At 40.8% G+C, this 14,226-nt stretch overlaps 2 protein-coding genes across 5 annotated transcripts; both read left to right on the forward strand.

The window, feature by feature from the left end:
- Nucleotides 1-4,580: 4,580 nt before the first annotated feature.
- On the forward strand, nucleotides 4,581-7,526 carry LOC106601427 (mapk-regulated corepressor-interacting protein 1). 3 transcript variants are annotated; one of them, XM_014193641.2, is made up of 5 exons: nucleotides 4,581-4,901; nucleotides 5,918-6,009; nucleotides 6,211-6,329; nucleotides 6,538-6,642; nucleotides 6,747-7,526. In XM_014193641.2, the coding sequence occupies exons 2-5, from the start codon at nucleotides 6,005-6,007 to the stop codon at nucleotides 6,809-6,811; spliced, it is 294 nt and encodes a 97-aa protein (XP_014049116.1). In that variant the 5' UTR covers nucleotides 4,581-4,901; nucleotides 5,918-6,004; the 3' UTR covers nucleotides 6,812-7,526. The 3 variants fall into 3 exon arrangements, with proteins under 3 accessions (XP_014049116.1, XP_045571164.1, XP_045571165.1); XM_045715208.1 differs by lacking the exon at nucleotides 4,581-4,901 and adding an exon at nucleotides 5,014-5,240; XM_045715209.1 differs by lacking the exon at nucleotides 4,581-4,901 and adding an exon at nucleotides 5,145-5,291.
- Nucleotides 7,527-10,112: 2,586 nt separating this feature from the next.
- LOC106601423 (THO complex subunit 4) lies at nucleotides 10,113-13,521 on the forward strand. Of its 2 annotated transcripts, none has more exons than XM_014193632.1 (6): nucleotides 10,113-10,490; nucleotides 11,934-12,080; nucleotides 12,204-12,351; nucleotides 12,727-12,793; nucleotides 12,877-13,048; nucleotides 13,206-13,521. In XM_014193632.1, exons 1-6 carry the CDS (start codon nucleotides 10,248-10,250, stop codon nucleotides 13,218-13,220), a joined length of 792 nt encoding a protein of 263 aa, XP_014049107.1. In that variant the 5' UTR covers nucleotides 10,113-10,247; the 3' UTR covers nucleotides 13,221-13,521. The 2 variants fall into 2 exon arrangements, with proteins under 2 accessions (XP_014049107.1, XP_014049108.1); XM_014193633.2 differs by lacking the exon at nucleotides 10,113-10,490 and adding an exon at nucleotides 10,501-11,444.
- The last annotated feature ends 705 nt before the right edge of the window (nucleotides 13,522-14,226 follow it).

A 14,226-nucleotide genomic window follows, 5' to 3' on the forward strand; every position in this document is an offset into this window, starting at 1 on the left:
ATTAAACGATTGTTGAATTTCGTATCTAGTAGACCAATGCCATTCACCTGAATATCGCTTACAATCGGAGATATTCCAAAATATGCATTATTCTGAAGTAAAGTTTTTATCCCACTAGGTATAGCTTTAATAACAGTGTCATATTCCTTGCTTGAAACCTCAAAGTTGTATATTTCCATAAATTCTCTCTGTGTAAATAGATTCCCACTGTTATTAACCAATTGGCTGACAAGAACAATGTTTTTCGAGAACCATTTATGGTTAAATAACATCTTATTTCTATGTAATATTGACCCATTGTTCCAAATAAAACATTTATGAGGTGAAAAGTTGTGTTTATACAACAAAGCCCAGCACATTAAAGCCTGCTTGTGAAAAACCGCCAGTTTCACAGGAATTTTACCCACAATATATGGACATTGTAGTAAAAAATTAAGCCCGCCGAACTTCTGAAAAACAAAATGAGGTATAATATTCCAGAAGCTATGAGGATTTTTTATGTACCTTTTAATCCAGTTGACCTTTGATATCTGATTGAAGAGAGTGAAATCTAAGACATTTAGACCGCCATCACAAACCCTGTTGGTGATAACATCTCTTTTATCTTATGTGGCTTGTTTTTCCATATGAAGTTGTACAAAAGCCTATCTAAGGTACAGCAAGTGGATTTGGGAATGTCAATAGATGAAAAAAGATAGGATGCACGAGATAGCCCCTCAGCTTTGGATAAAAGCACCCTTCCTTGAAGACTTAAATCCCTCCCTAACCATGAGGATAATTTTTTTTGACAGATTCAGTTACAGGGTTCAAATTAAGATCATTCATAGCCTTAAGATTTTTGGTGATCTTTACACCGAGGTAGGTTACAGTATCTTTTTCAGAGATGTTACAATCTGCTGGGTTGACAGCTCCTTTCACAACAAACAACTCACATTTGGAAAGATTTAAAGTCAAGCCTGAGATTTTGGAGAACTGCTTCACGATATCCAATGCTAATCTAGCTTGAGATACATTTTTCAAAAAAAGTGAGGTGTCATCCGCCAGTTGGGATATCTTGATCTCTCTGGACTGGAATGTAATGCCTTCAAATGGACTTTTATGAACTAATGAGCATAACATTTGAGAAACTAACAAAAATAAAAAAGGTGAAATTGGACAACCTTGTCGTATTCCTTTGTAAATGTTAAATCTTGAGGATGTTCCATGACAGAGTTTGATACAGCTATTGCCACCATTATACAGAGTTCTAATAGCATCAACAAAGAAACGACCAAATTTCAAATGCTTAAGACAATCAAAGATAAAATTGTGACTTACCGTATCAAATGCTTTCTGAAAATCCAGAAATAGGATAACAGGGAAGTCATCTAATAGATCACGATACTCAACCAAGTCTAATATCAGCCTCAGATTATTAGATATATGGCGCCCTTTCATAAACCCTGATTGACATTCATCAATCAGATCATTTAAGCAAGACTTTAACCTTTTTGCAAAGATTAAGGCTATAATTTTGTAGTCGTTATTTAGGAGTGTGATTGGACGCCAATTATCAATACTTAGGAGATCCTTGTGTGGTTTAGGTATAAGAGTAATAACCCCTTGCTTCAGAGAGGCAGGTAGTTCTCCCTTCTTTATAGCCTCCTTAAAGGTTTCAAGTAAAAAAGGTGCTATTTCTTCAAAGAAGGTTTTGTAAAATTCAGAGGTTAATCCATCACAACCTGGAGATTTGTTCTTTTTTAACTGAGCAACCCCGTACTGGATGTCCATAATGGATAAATCTTGGCAACAAGACTGATTGAGTTCTTCACTAATCGAATTAACATTCTCTATAGAATCAAGGAGATCCTTAGAGTCACTCAAATTGTTATCTAAGGAGTAAAGATTCTCATAAAATTTAGTGGTAAATTCTGATATCAACTCTCTATCCTCAGTGGTAACCCCATTAATTTTAAGTTTCCGAAGTGTGTTGAGTTCCCCTCTCCTCTTCTCCAAATTAAAAAAGTATCTACCGTTCTTTTCTCCTTTTTCAAGCCATTGTTTTCTAGATCTTATGAAAGCTCCTCTAGCCTTTTCCTCATACAATGTATCTAGTTGATTCTGTAAATCATTCAATTTAGCTTTCTCATTAAGATCAAGATGCTCAATATCTGTGATATCGGCAATTGTCTTAGAGTTCAGCTACCTCACATCTCCTTCTTAAAGCAAGCCGTTTTCCATAAGTAATACAGGCTGAGCGGATTTTAAATTTCAGCAGTTCCCAATATTTCCCATATTCTGCATTAGATGTAGCTAAACTCCAGTAAACAGAAATTAGATTCTTTATCACATTTTTTAAATCATCATGCAATAACAATGAGTTATTTAGTTTCCAGTAACCACCAGAGTATTTCTTACCATCATTACTGCATATTCTTACAGTCAACCATATGACTTTATGATCTGTCAGGACTGCAGGCAGTATTTTCACCTCTACAGTGTTGGGCACAAGACTAGAGGTTATCACCCACAAATCAATTCTTGATTGTAAGGAACGATCTCTATTACTCCATGTGTATTGTATCTCTCCAGGGTTTTTTACTCTCCATATGTCAATTAAGTCCAGGCTTTGGCAGAAATTCACCAACTTGTTCACACCAATGTTAGGCCTATGAGGCAATCTATCAGTCTCATTAGAATAAACCATATTAAAATCTCCACCAACTATTATCTGACTGGATGGATATTTTCTCAGAAGATTTTTAAGAATTTCTTCAATTTCCTCTAGAAGTAAGTTATTTGGAGGACTAGAACAGTATCCATATACATTACACAACACAAATAATCTGTCCATGTGGTTGATGACCGCTACTAGCCAATGTCCATTGGAGTCCATTTGAGTAAACAAAAATTTCCCTTTGAAATTGTGTGCTACAATTGCAACCCCAGCTGAATAATTTGTCCCGTGGGCCAAAAAAATTTCACTGCCCCACTGATTTTTCCAATAATTATAGTCCTCTTTGCATGAATGTGTTTCTTGAACGAATACAAGATCTGCGTTGCAGTCCTTACAAAACAAAAAAAAAGCTTTTCTCTTCAACATGTTACGTATCCCCCTGGCATTGATTGACATAAACTTCAAGTCCATATCTATAGAATAGAAAGAAAAATCCTATGCAATCTCAACTTTACCTATAAAAAGTTGCTTCATATATGCATTAACAGAATTCTTAACTTGTAAAATAGTAACACCATGTTTCAAAAGTAGAACGTTCAGTTTGCACTGGGGAAGGAACTACCTTGTAAACCTACCGACAGAACAAATCAAATCACCCCGGTCGTATTTCTTTACCGTTGGCGAAAAAAGCTCTGATTCCCCTGTAGTATCCACCGTTTCCTTGATTTCGGGCCTGTTGTACGAGAGGCCACAATTTTGCCTTTGCTGCCTTGTCTGCTGCAGTCAAGTCCTCACCGAATCTAAGTTTTCTTTCTTTCAGAAAGGCGCTTTCCTTTGCTTTCTTCCAAACTGCATCTCTCGCTGTGCGAAAAGCAAACTGGATGATGATCGATCGGCTGACGATGGCATCTTGTTTCTTTCCAATACGATGAGCGACATCCACAGCCATATCCATATATCCATCGGGAAAGTCCGGTGCCACACGGTTACAGATGTCTCTTACTAAGCGCTTCACATTCTCATCCTGGTTCTCGGGGACACCGTAAAGCCGTAGCCCCCACCTTCTCCGGTATCGCTCTGCTTCCGATAAGCGCTCTTGCATGTCTGCGATGGTCTTCTCCTGAGCAATGCATTTCTCAGACGTAGCAGTGTTTGCAAGTTTAAGCTCTTCGATACTCTTGTATGCATGATTCAGAGAGGTCTCGAGGTCAACTATTTTTGATGTGTTTTCGCGTATCATTTTCTCCAGACCGTCGGCTCTTTCGTTTATCTTTGCAGAGACAGCATCGATTATGTTGACCTGTAATTCGCGCAAAGACAATTATTTCTGTGTCTTTTTGGGTGCAGGACTATTGACTGCATTTTCAGAATCAACCGAATGTCCAGAATCCTCCATTTCTTCTCCTGATGAGTCAGGTGGCGGTTTTTCTCCAACGTATGAGTGCTCAGCTAGCAACTGCCTTCTCCTCCCTTTGCTCTTTCGCACATTTTTTCCTTCCATTTCTCAAAGTTATGAATCAAATTATCGGTCAACTAAGTGTTGTTCTCTATTGTGTTTACTATAAGCCAAGTTCCGTTACATTTAAGTAAGTTTGAGAGGGATAAAAGTTAAGGTTACTCGGAGCAAGCTGAAATCTCGTCTACACTCGCCGCCATCTTCCAGCGCCTCCGTGGGGCTCTATATAGCCATGCTATTTTTACTTGTTATCGTTAACTCTTCATTGTTGGAAAAGGACCCATAACTAAGCATTTCACTGTTAGTCTACGAAGCATGTGACAAATCATATTTGATTTGAGTAGTAGGCCACTACAGGGGTAATATAGGGTTACATGGCGGTTCAGTTTCCTTTTATTGTGAACAAATTTGCAATGCACTTTCCAAACTGTGAAAGGCAGCAATACGCAACAAAGTGTCTAGTCTGCCGGAAAACCACACGAAGAAGAAAAAGAAAGCAACACACCTTTCTCAATCAATGAGAATATATTTTAAACAGACAAGATGCTGGTGTACACATTTTTTTGATTACTTCATGAAGCCCCAAGAAAGTATTTAATTTAATATTGGAGCAATTTCTAAATTCAAACGAACCCCACTGCAACTAGACATGGACATTTAGAAGAAATGCGTTCTTCCAAGTCGGGAACATCGTCAAGTGTGTCGAAAATGATCTGTGCAACACTTAACATTACCTACCTAATAACGCCTATAAGCCAGCTGGAACAGTAATGGTCTGACTAGGGCTTGGTAATATTTTTAATAACTATGGTGCATTATGATGATGTTTTTTAATTGCTAGGGTGCATTTTGTTAGGGCCTATAAACTCAGGTAAGGGTATTTTTAGCCAATACTTTTTCTAACTTCGACAGGTACCAAAAAGACCCGAGCATTCCTTTGGGATTTTAACATTATTTTGAACCAACAAACCTATTAAGTTTTGTTGACTTCCGTTTTAAATTACTTGCCCAGAAATGATTGGTTGGCATTGGCAACCGTTTTAGCCGACGGGAGGCCTAGTTAGCTAACGCTAGTTACATCTTGTTGGCTGAGTAAAGAAAGCGAAAGGAAGCCGGATCTAAATACGGGTTTGTAAACATAGTTTACATCTTGGTAATTTTCGGATTATTTCAAGCTAGGTATAGCGTTATTAATTAATATGCCACTGCTGTTGGAAACATTTAATTTGTACTATTGTCTGGATATATTCAGCTAGATAAAGTTAAATGGCTTAGTTAATAATATTAGATGTTGATAACATGTAGCAAACATTCGCTGGATAGCTAACGTTATGGTACCGAATAATCTAACGTTAGCTTGCTACTTAGTTAACGTTATCCTTTATCTGTCAGCCACTACTTCAACCGCAAGCTAATTTCTAACCAACAAAAATGTCAATTTAAAATATACGTTATTGGGTAACGTTAGTTAGCAAGCTAGGTGTTTTATATTTTACGAGTCGCTGGTCAATATGAGTTGGCTAGTATAATTTCTTGCTAGCTATTGTTAGCTGCGTTAGCTATCTCGCTTGTGTAACGTTAAGTGTCAGATACAAACATGTAAACATTGAAGCATAACTAACATCAATAAGCAAGCTAATGCCGATAGTGTGGCGTCCAATGTAGCTTTCTGGCTGTATAGTTAAGTAACTGTATTTCGCAGTCTGTTTTAGCTAGCTAGCTTTCAAATGTCAACATTCCTCTATTGTTTGTGATTGGTGTCTTTATTTAGAATTCATCATGTCACGCCTTGTTTCCTCCACTAGCTATCCAACAGAGGCTAAAGAAGGTTCATATTCTCTCAACCCCCCAACTATTCATTAGAAAGGAGCAAGAGACAGACTGCACACAGAATGAGGTTGGAAGAGAGTTGTTTACCTGTTATGGTTGTTGTGTGCTGACTGTATATCAAGCTGTATCTTGTAGAATCAGGTATACTGCATGCATGCCAGAAAAACATATGTTCTGTTTTCCAGCCTGTGTCCTGTGTTTTCATTCTTTCTTGCTGTTTTGCTGTTTGTTTTGTTTGTTTTTTATTTGTATCTTTGCTGCTTTATAGCTCATCTGCTCCCAGGATGGTGAACAACTACAAGCGTACTTCCAGCCCTCGGTCTCCTACGAACAGTGGGGAGCTCTTCACTCCAGCGCATGAGGAGAATGTGCGCTTCATCCACGACAGTGAGTCTGCCTCAGAAGGCCGATATCTTACTAAGACTAGCCCTTAACGTCTCTCACCTGAGTAGGCTTATATGTTGGCGATCAACATGATCCACTGTAAGAAGCTCCTTACAGAGCCCCTGTACCACTGAGCTCAGATGAGCCATTTGGATGGAATGTTGTATGTAAGGAGATGGTTGAAAGCTGGCATGTGTATGCTTCTTTACAGCCTGGCAGTGTGTGCTCAGAGACATCCGGTCACCACAGAGCAGCGAACGCAAAGACCGTGGACCACAGGAGTATGTGGAAAAGAACCCAAATCCCAACTTAAATTGTAAGTGACTTGATGGATCTGAGTATGTTTGTCATTTAAACAGGCTATTTACTAGATTTGTCAAAAAGACAGGATCAAAATAACATTACTACTCTTTCTTGCAGCTTTCACACCAGTTGACCTGAGTGACCTCAAGAAACGCAACACACAGGACTCCAAGAAGTCCTAGTCTTTCTCTTTATAGTCAACAGCTTTTTTTCTGCACCAATTATCCTTGAGAACTTTCTCTTCCTCTGTCAGCCAGCAAGTCAACCTTTTGGCCAGTCCTGCCCAGAATGCCGGTCCTATTTCTGCCCACCTGGACTAACAGTCTGCCCATTCAACAGCAGTGGGCTGATGTCCTAACAACCACAACATTTTTGGAGTCCCCCCCCCCTCTCTTTCTCTGTCCAGGCTCAATATTTTCTTACCCTACCTCCCATCTGGTTGACGTGGAATGCAAGAAAGCTGGCATTTGATTTCCAGGGATTCTCTCTTCCGGTTCTTGGTTTTACAGCCATGAATTTTTCATTTTCACTCTTTTTTTTATGTGAATGGGTCTGATGCAGAGTTTCAATGAAATATGCTGACATCCTGATGCCGAAGTACAGACTGTGTACAAATTCTTAATGGGACACTTTAAAGGACTGCAGTCTTAAATATAAACTGTTTTCTTTTCAATCTACAAAGGATAATGCTGAAGGGCTGACATTCTTTTTTTGGAAGATAGTTGAATTGTAGATATATTGGAATGGAATCCGATTGTACGGGCGAGTTTTGGAAACCAAAAATTGTTTAGGATAAATGCCAACATTTTTCATATAAATTCATGCCCCTAAAATGGACAACTCCACATTGACTTCCCAGCCTTGAAAAAAAATATTAAATAAAATACTTTTACAATATTTAACTCTCAATGCATTGGTCATAGATGTTCTGACCTAAATTTTCTTTTTGGGTGTGTTGCCTATATACTCCCCAATGATGTATGTACAAACATCACAGAACCTACAGTAGGATGGTAAATTGTTGTCTCATGCTCTTTGTTTTGTTTGTGCATTGTTACTGAAAACAGTGTAATAGGCTACTGAACAAAAATATAATTGCAATATGCAACAATTCAAAGATTTTACTGAATGCAGTTCATATAAGGAAATCAGTCAATTTAAATGCATTAATTAGCCCCTAATCTATGGATTTCACATGACTGGGCAGGAATGCAACCATGGGTGGGCCTTGGAGGGCATAGGCCCACCCACTGAGTTTTTCCCCACAAAAGGGCTTTTATTACAGACAGAAATACTCCTCAGCAACCCCTCCACACCCCCCTCGTACGATCCCGCAGGTGAAGAAGCCGGATGTTGAGGTCCTGGGCTGGCGTGGTTACACGTGGTCTGCGGATGTGAGGCCAGTTGGAAGTACTGCCGCATTCTCTAAAACAATGTTCGAGGCACCTTGTGGTAGATAAATTAACATAAAATTATCAGGCAACAGCTCTGGTGGACATTCCTGCAGTCAGCATGACTATTGCACACTCCCTCAAAACTTGAGGCATTGTGTTGTGTGACAAATTAGTGGCCTTTTATTGTCCCTAACACAAGGCGCACGTGTAATGATCATGCTGTTTAAGCTTCTTGATATGCCACACCTGTCAGGTGGATGGATTATCCTGGCAAAGGAGAAATGCTCACTAACAGGGATGTAGAGAAATGCTCACTAACAGGGATGTAAACAAATTTGTGCACAAAATTTGAGAGAAATAAGCTTTTTGTGCATATGGAAAACATGGGACCAACACTTTACATGTTGCGTTTATTTTCATTGTATGTATAGTCAGCCATATTTCTTTCTCTGATCTAGTTCCTTCATATCACAGAGGGAATCATGAAGTGCTCGGTTATGGTCTGAAAGTAGTTATAACAACAGGGCTCAGCCAGTATTCACAAAAGTTAGCAAAGAGAGAATTACTCCATAATGGTAAACCTATTAGTAGTGCAAACAAGTACAAGAAGATACAATCATGGCGGCATGATATATTTTAACGATATTTTGGTCTATGTGAATCTGCACTCAAATGTAGGTGTTGATGCATCTGTGTTGACAAAGTTCACATGTGGATACAGTTGGTGTAGGCCATGGTATTAACGCAACACATTTATTTACACCTTTGTCTCAGGAATCTTATATTAAATAAAATGTTATTGGTCGCGTACACATTTTGCAGATGTTATCGCATGCTGGTAAAATAAAGGTTAAATAAATAAAATCGCAAGTGCAGCTAAATGCTTATGTTTCTAGTTTCAACATTGCAGTATACCTAACGATACACACAAATCCTAAAAATAATGAAATTCAGAAATATCAGAACGAGCAATGTCAGAGTCTGGGATATATATATATTTATAAACTGGGATGTTCGATCCCTGAATACTGATTGGCTGACAGCCGTGGTATATCAGACCTTATATACCACGGGTATGACAAAACATGTATTTTTACTGCTCTAATTATGTTGGTAACCAGTTTATAATAGCAATTATAAACTGGGTGGTTCGAGCCCTGAATGCCGATTGGCTGACAGCCATGGTATATCAGACCTTATATCCCATAGGTATGACAAAACATTTACTTTTACTATAAGTTGGTAACCAGTTTATAATAGCAATGAGGTACCTCAGGGGTTTGTGGCACCCCCCCCCCCCCTCCGTGTCTTATTGTGTAATATAATGGTGTGCATAGACAGTATGGCTAGTATACTGTATGAACAGGAACAGTGTGTACAGCGGTAGTTATAGGATGATTCTGGACTAGAATACAGTATATCCATATGAAGTGGGTAAACGTTATTAAAGTGACCAGTGTTCAATGACTATGTACATAGGGCAGCAGTCCCTAAGGTAGCTGGCTAGTAAAAGTGCCCTAAGTTCAGGGCAGTGTACTGGGGGAAGCTGGCTAGTGGTGACTATTTAACAGTCTGATGGCTTGGAGATAGAAGCTGTTTTAAAGTCTCTCGGTCCCGGCTTTGATGCACCTGTACTGTCTCGGCCTTCTAGATGGTAGAGGGGTGACCAGGCCATGTCTCGGATGGCTGAGGGGCCAAGCCGAATTGCACCAACTATCAAGGAATATGTCAGATCTATCTATTTTTGTATAACCAGCACTACAGTAAATTCGAGACCATTAAGCTGCTGCACTGATAATAGTAGCACAGGTCTTTGTAGTGATATGACTCAAGGAATAAGAACGTTAAACATGTATTGTAAATGTTTATCAGCACAGCATTATGACAGCATGTATTGTAAATGTTTATCAGCACAGCATTATGACAGCATTTTCTAAACTGCAGAGGGGGTTCTTCAAATCGTCCCATCTTGATTTGACAGCATAACCTGAGTAAAACTGTGGAAGGGGCGGTGCACAGCAAGCGGACACTGACAGCGTCATCCGTCATCACGTAACGAGGGCTCGTGACTATAAAGACAGCTTGCGCTCTATTTTAGTGTTTTTTTTTCTCACGCAGCTGAGTACTACCGCCGGGTTATTACCAAGGTTTTTTATTTAAGGCAGGGATCAGTCAGGCTAGTTTTTAGTTCGCTAACAGTTCTTAGCGTTATTGAAACTTCATAATGGCCGATAAGATGGATATGTCTCTAGACGACATCATCAAGCAGAACAGGCAGCAGAGAGGGGGCGCAGGAGGCCGTGGTGGTGGAAGAGGACGTGGCCGGGGAGGCTCTGGCGGGGGCCGAGGTGGTGGTGTTGGCCGTGGAGCAGCTGGAGGCTTTGGGGGCCGAGGTGGAGGATCGGGCCCCATGAGGAACCGACCGAACCTGAGCCGTGGCAGAGCAAGACCTACGCCATACAGCAGGGTATGAGAAATTTAGAGGAATGGGCTGAGAAAAAGGAAAACGCCTCGTAACCTGAAAATGCCTGCGCGACGTCCTCTAATCTTCAGGCTTGTTAACTGCTCCCAATGCAATCAATGGCTAACTTGCTAGTCGAGAGGCACTTAGCTAGCAAATCGAATTTCTCTCGAATTAACGAAGGGAAACCCTTTAAATTGCGGTTGATATGGAAATATAATGCACATATGTCCTTGTCCACCCAAACCCATGTGTTACCACTTTTTGAGAATAAGCTTTTGGAGCAGGTTAGCTAGTTGCTAACACTGGAATAGCTGCTAACCTACAAGGCCCAGACGGCGCCATTTTGAATTCAGCATCTTCAATCAATGAAATATTTATTTCATGGTCTGTCGCAGTATCTTTCGTCCCAGAAAGTCACTTGTTGGACCACCGAACGGCACTGCATCGAAGAATATCGTTGCATTTGGATGATTTTTGTAGCAGAGGCAACTTTTGGGGAGTTTCATCCTGCACTCCTATCCTTTTGTTTGGGAGTGGCTGGCGGGTTAACACAATCCCCTTTGAGCAGCACCATATCAACACAGAATGGTGTCCTTTATGGATGGGGCAGTGGACTTTCCCCTCTTATTACATACATATTTTTATCTCCACATTTCTAGTAATGTTAGTCACAACTCAATCAAAATGGCGTGGTTTCAAAATGGACGCTCAGATGGTTGCCATCCATGTTAAGGCCAGGTAGTTGGCCTACTTTATTTTGCTAGTTGTCTCTTTCAGAAAATGGACACTTAACTCATCAAAGCCAACTCATGGCTTTTAAAGAACAATTTAAGCAAATAACCACAGCTGGAGTCGACACTGATGCAAAGTACTACAGCGCCATACGGATGGATGTCTTCAGCATACTACTCTCGCTGGGGATGGCCGCCTGGAGAGCCTTTGGTGGAGGAGCAGATGGCAAGAGAACAGTGGGCAACATTGCTAGCCTAGTTAGCCAACAAGGGGGTGGGAGCGGAGTGCAGATGGTAGCAAGTAAAGGTGTACTGTTATTAATAACTTGTTTACTGCTAAATGTTGATCAAAATAGCCTCAACAGATGTCAATGCATACATTTCTTCATTCTATTATGGGAATGTTTCATTTTTTACAAGTAGGGCCCATCAGTTTTAGCTAAATGCTTTATGGCCTGTTAACTCGGTCTAGTGTCTAGAATTGATATGTTGCCATGTGTCCTGTTTTTGCACTGGTTTACTTGCTTGTAGTAATGGGGTGGGCACGGAATGCTGGGAATCTCAATGGGGTAGCAGTGTGCCAACCACCTGGCCCTGTTGGCTGTGTAGTCCCTGGTCTCCCCAGCACCTACCCAGCTGTGTGGACTGGACTCTGTGATTGGCAGAGACAGGGGAGCCTGAAGTCAGCAGGTTCGTTCTCTTTCATCTGTTGCAGCCCAAGCAGCTTCCTGATAAATGGCAACACGACATGTACGGCAATCATGGCTTCAATGCCAGTGTTGGGGGTGGCGCTGGTGTGGAAACCGGAGGGAAGCTTCTTGTCTCCAATCTCGACTTTGGTGTTTCAGACGCAGATATTCAGGTACATCTTATTTTCTTTTTGACTTGGTTGACTCTTTAGAAATTGGGTATTGACCTTGGCTTAGCATTTCCAAAATGGCACTTGAAATCACTTAGTCATAATACATGGTTTCTCTCACTGCAGGAGCTCTTTGCGGAGTTTGGTACACTGAAGAAGGCAGCTGTCCACTATGACCGGTCGGGCAGGAGCTTAGGCACTGCAGACGTCCACTTTGAGAGGAAAGCAGATGCTCTAAAAGCTATGAAACAGTACAACGGTGTACCACTTGATGGTAGGTTTCTCAAGTGGCTTGATAGTTGCCGCACATATAATCATCTCATTTGTACCTTGCTGAAACAATTGTTTTGTGCTGCTGAGGTGTCTTTCACCATGCTGACACTGTATATTCATCCAACCTTCAAGTTGGGTGCTCAGTTGGTTGCCATCCATGTTCATGCCAGGTAGTTAGCCTGTTTTGCTAGTTCTCTTTCAGAAAATGGACGTTTAACTCATCAAAGCCAACTCGTGGCTTTTAAAGAAAAATGTAAACAAATAACCACACCTCTGGAGTCGACACTGATGCAAAGAACTACAGCGCCTTACGCATGTTTTTCTTTCTTCAGCACACTACTCTTGCTGGTGATAACCTGAATACTTTCTCTTGCAGGGCGTCCCATGAACATACAACTCGTCACATCACAGATCGACACACAAAGACGACCACCCATGCAGGGGTAAGTGTTAAGATTGACCTGTTTACCAAAACAACATGAGCCAATGATGAGTATCATGAATGGAATGTGCTGATGTTCTACAGTATGAACCGAGGCGGTGGCATGAACAGGGCTCGTGGTGGTGGGTTTAGAGGGATGCAGAGAGGACGTGGAGCAGGTCGTGGAGGAGGCAGGGGCCGAGGTGGCCGTGGGGGAAGCACTAAGCCACTTTCCGCTGAAGAGCTGGATGCCCAGCTAGATGCCTACAATGCCAGGGTGAGTCTTGGTTTGAATATGAGAAAAAGGTTATGTAGTGTTATAGGGAAGAAAAAAACATTTGTCTGCCTACATGTATGTAACGTTGGAAATTAATGATGGGACAGGCCTATGTTAGCATGCGTCTTATTTGATGCCTTTCCTCCACCCACCCCAGATGGAAACAAGCTAAGAGCCTAGGTGAATCCTCCAGGCTGCATTACACTCCAGGCTGAACATGAGGACAGTCGCAGTTGTTACAGCGTTGAAGATGCAGGACATTTTACACTTGGATGTCTTCTGATGTGATTTATATTTGTTTATCAATCCTTTTAAATGCTCCGATGTGTTTTTTTTACCAATTTTTGTTTTTTGGAAGAAAAAAATCTTGGTTTTGACTGTAGGTTTAAGGGGGTGGGTGGGGCTTTCCCTGTTGCTCTGATTCCTTTCCCGGTAGATCATTGTAATAAACCCTACAGTACATATTAACCATACTCTGACTGCTTTGTTTTTATTGTCAAGTGCACAAGTAAGGGTTTCAGTCTACACCTGTTTACAAAGCAAGTGACAATTAAAATGTGATTTGATTTCTCATTCCCAACAATGCAGTGATCAATATTGGTACTATAAAGTACAAGAAACGCAACAAAGGCAAGCTTTCTACAGGGTTAGTGCCAATACCATATTTACAATGTGCAGGGAATGGGATATTAGGGGTAGAGTGAAGGTGATTAGGCATCAGGGTATATGATAAACAGCAGCAGAAGTGCGTTTTGGGTCAGTGTGAGCAAGTAGTGTGCATGGAGCAAAAAATAAAAGGGGCAAGGAAGATGGTCAGTGCGGTCATCTTAGCTATTCTGCGTTCTTATGGCTTTGAGGGCTCTGCCAAATAGTTTTGCAGTGCCAAATATCTTCCTGGTTCCAAACATTGTGTAACACAGTACTGTGGTTGTCATGCACATCTTAGCTGAAATACACTGCACCCAACGGTGCACTAGGACATGGGAAACTAAAGATTTGTCATATTTGGTGACGTAAAATATCATGTCGTTTTACTAGAATTACGCAAACTTTGACGCAACTGAGACCCATTTGATTTGAAAGCTGCTGCATGTCGCCCAGATCCAAAGGCTGTATGAGTGACTGCATTACCTAGGCTAAACCACTAGATGGCCGCGTAGTCCATTGAGTGTAAACAT

This window comes from Salmo salar, chromosome ssa03, assembly GCF_905237065.1.
Source record: "Salmo salar chromosome ssa03, Ssal_v3.1, whole genome shotgun sequence".
Taxonomy (NCBI): Eukaryota; Metazoa; Chordata; class Actinopteri; order Salmoniformes; family Salmonidae; genus Salmo; species Salmo salar.

Excerpts from the sequence above, each read along its gene's own strand:
- LOC106601427 (XM_014193641.2), top strand. Across the intron at positions 6,330-6,537 it reads TGTGCGCTTCATCCACGACA|CCTGGCAGTGTGTGCTCAGA; the intron begins GTGAGTCTGCCT and ends GCTTCTTTACAG. Across the intron at positions 6,643-6,746 it reads CCCAAATCCCAACTTAAATT|CTTTCACACCAGTTGACCTG; the intron begins GTAAGTGACTTG and ends TCTTTCTTGCAG.
- LOC106601423 (XM_014193632.1), top strand. The coding sequence starts at position 10,248 with ATGGCCGATAAGATGGATATGTCTCTAGACGACATCATCAAGCAGAAC. Across the intron at positions 10,491-11,933 it reads GACCTACGCCATACAGCAGG|CCCAAGCAGCTTCCTGATAA; the intron begins GTATGAGAAATT and ends CATCTGTTGCAG. Across the intron at positions 12,794-12,876 it reads AGACGACCACCCATGCAGGG|TATGAACCGAGGCGGTGGCA; the intron begins GTAAGTGTTAAG and ends GATGTTCTACAG.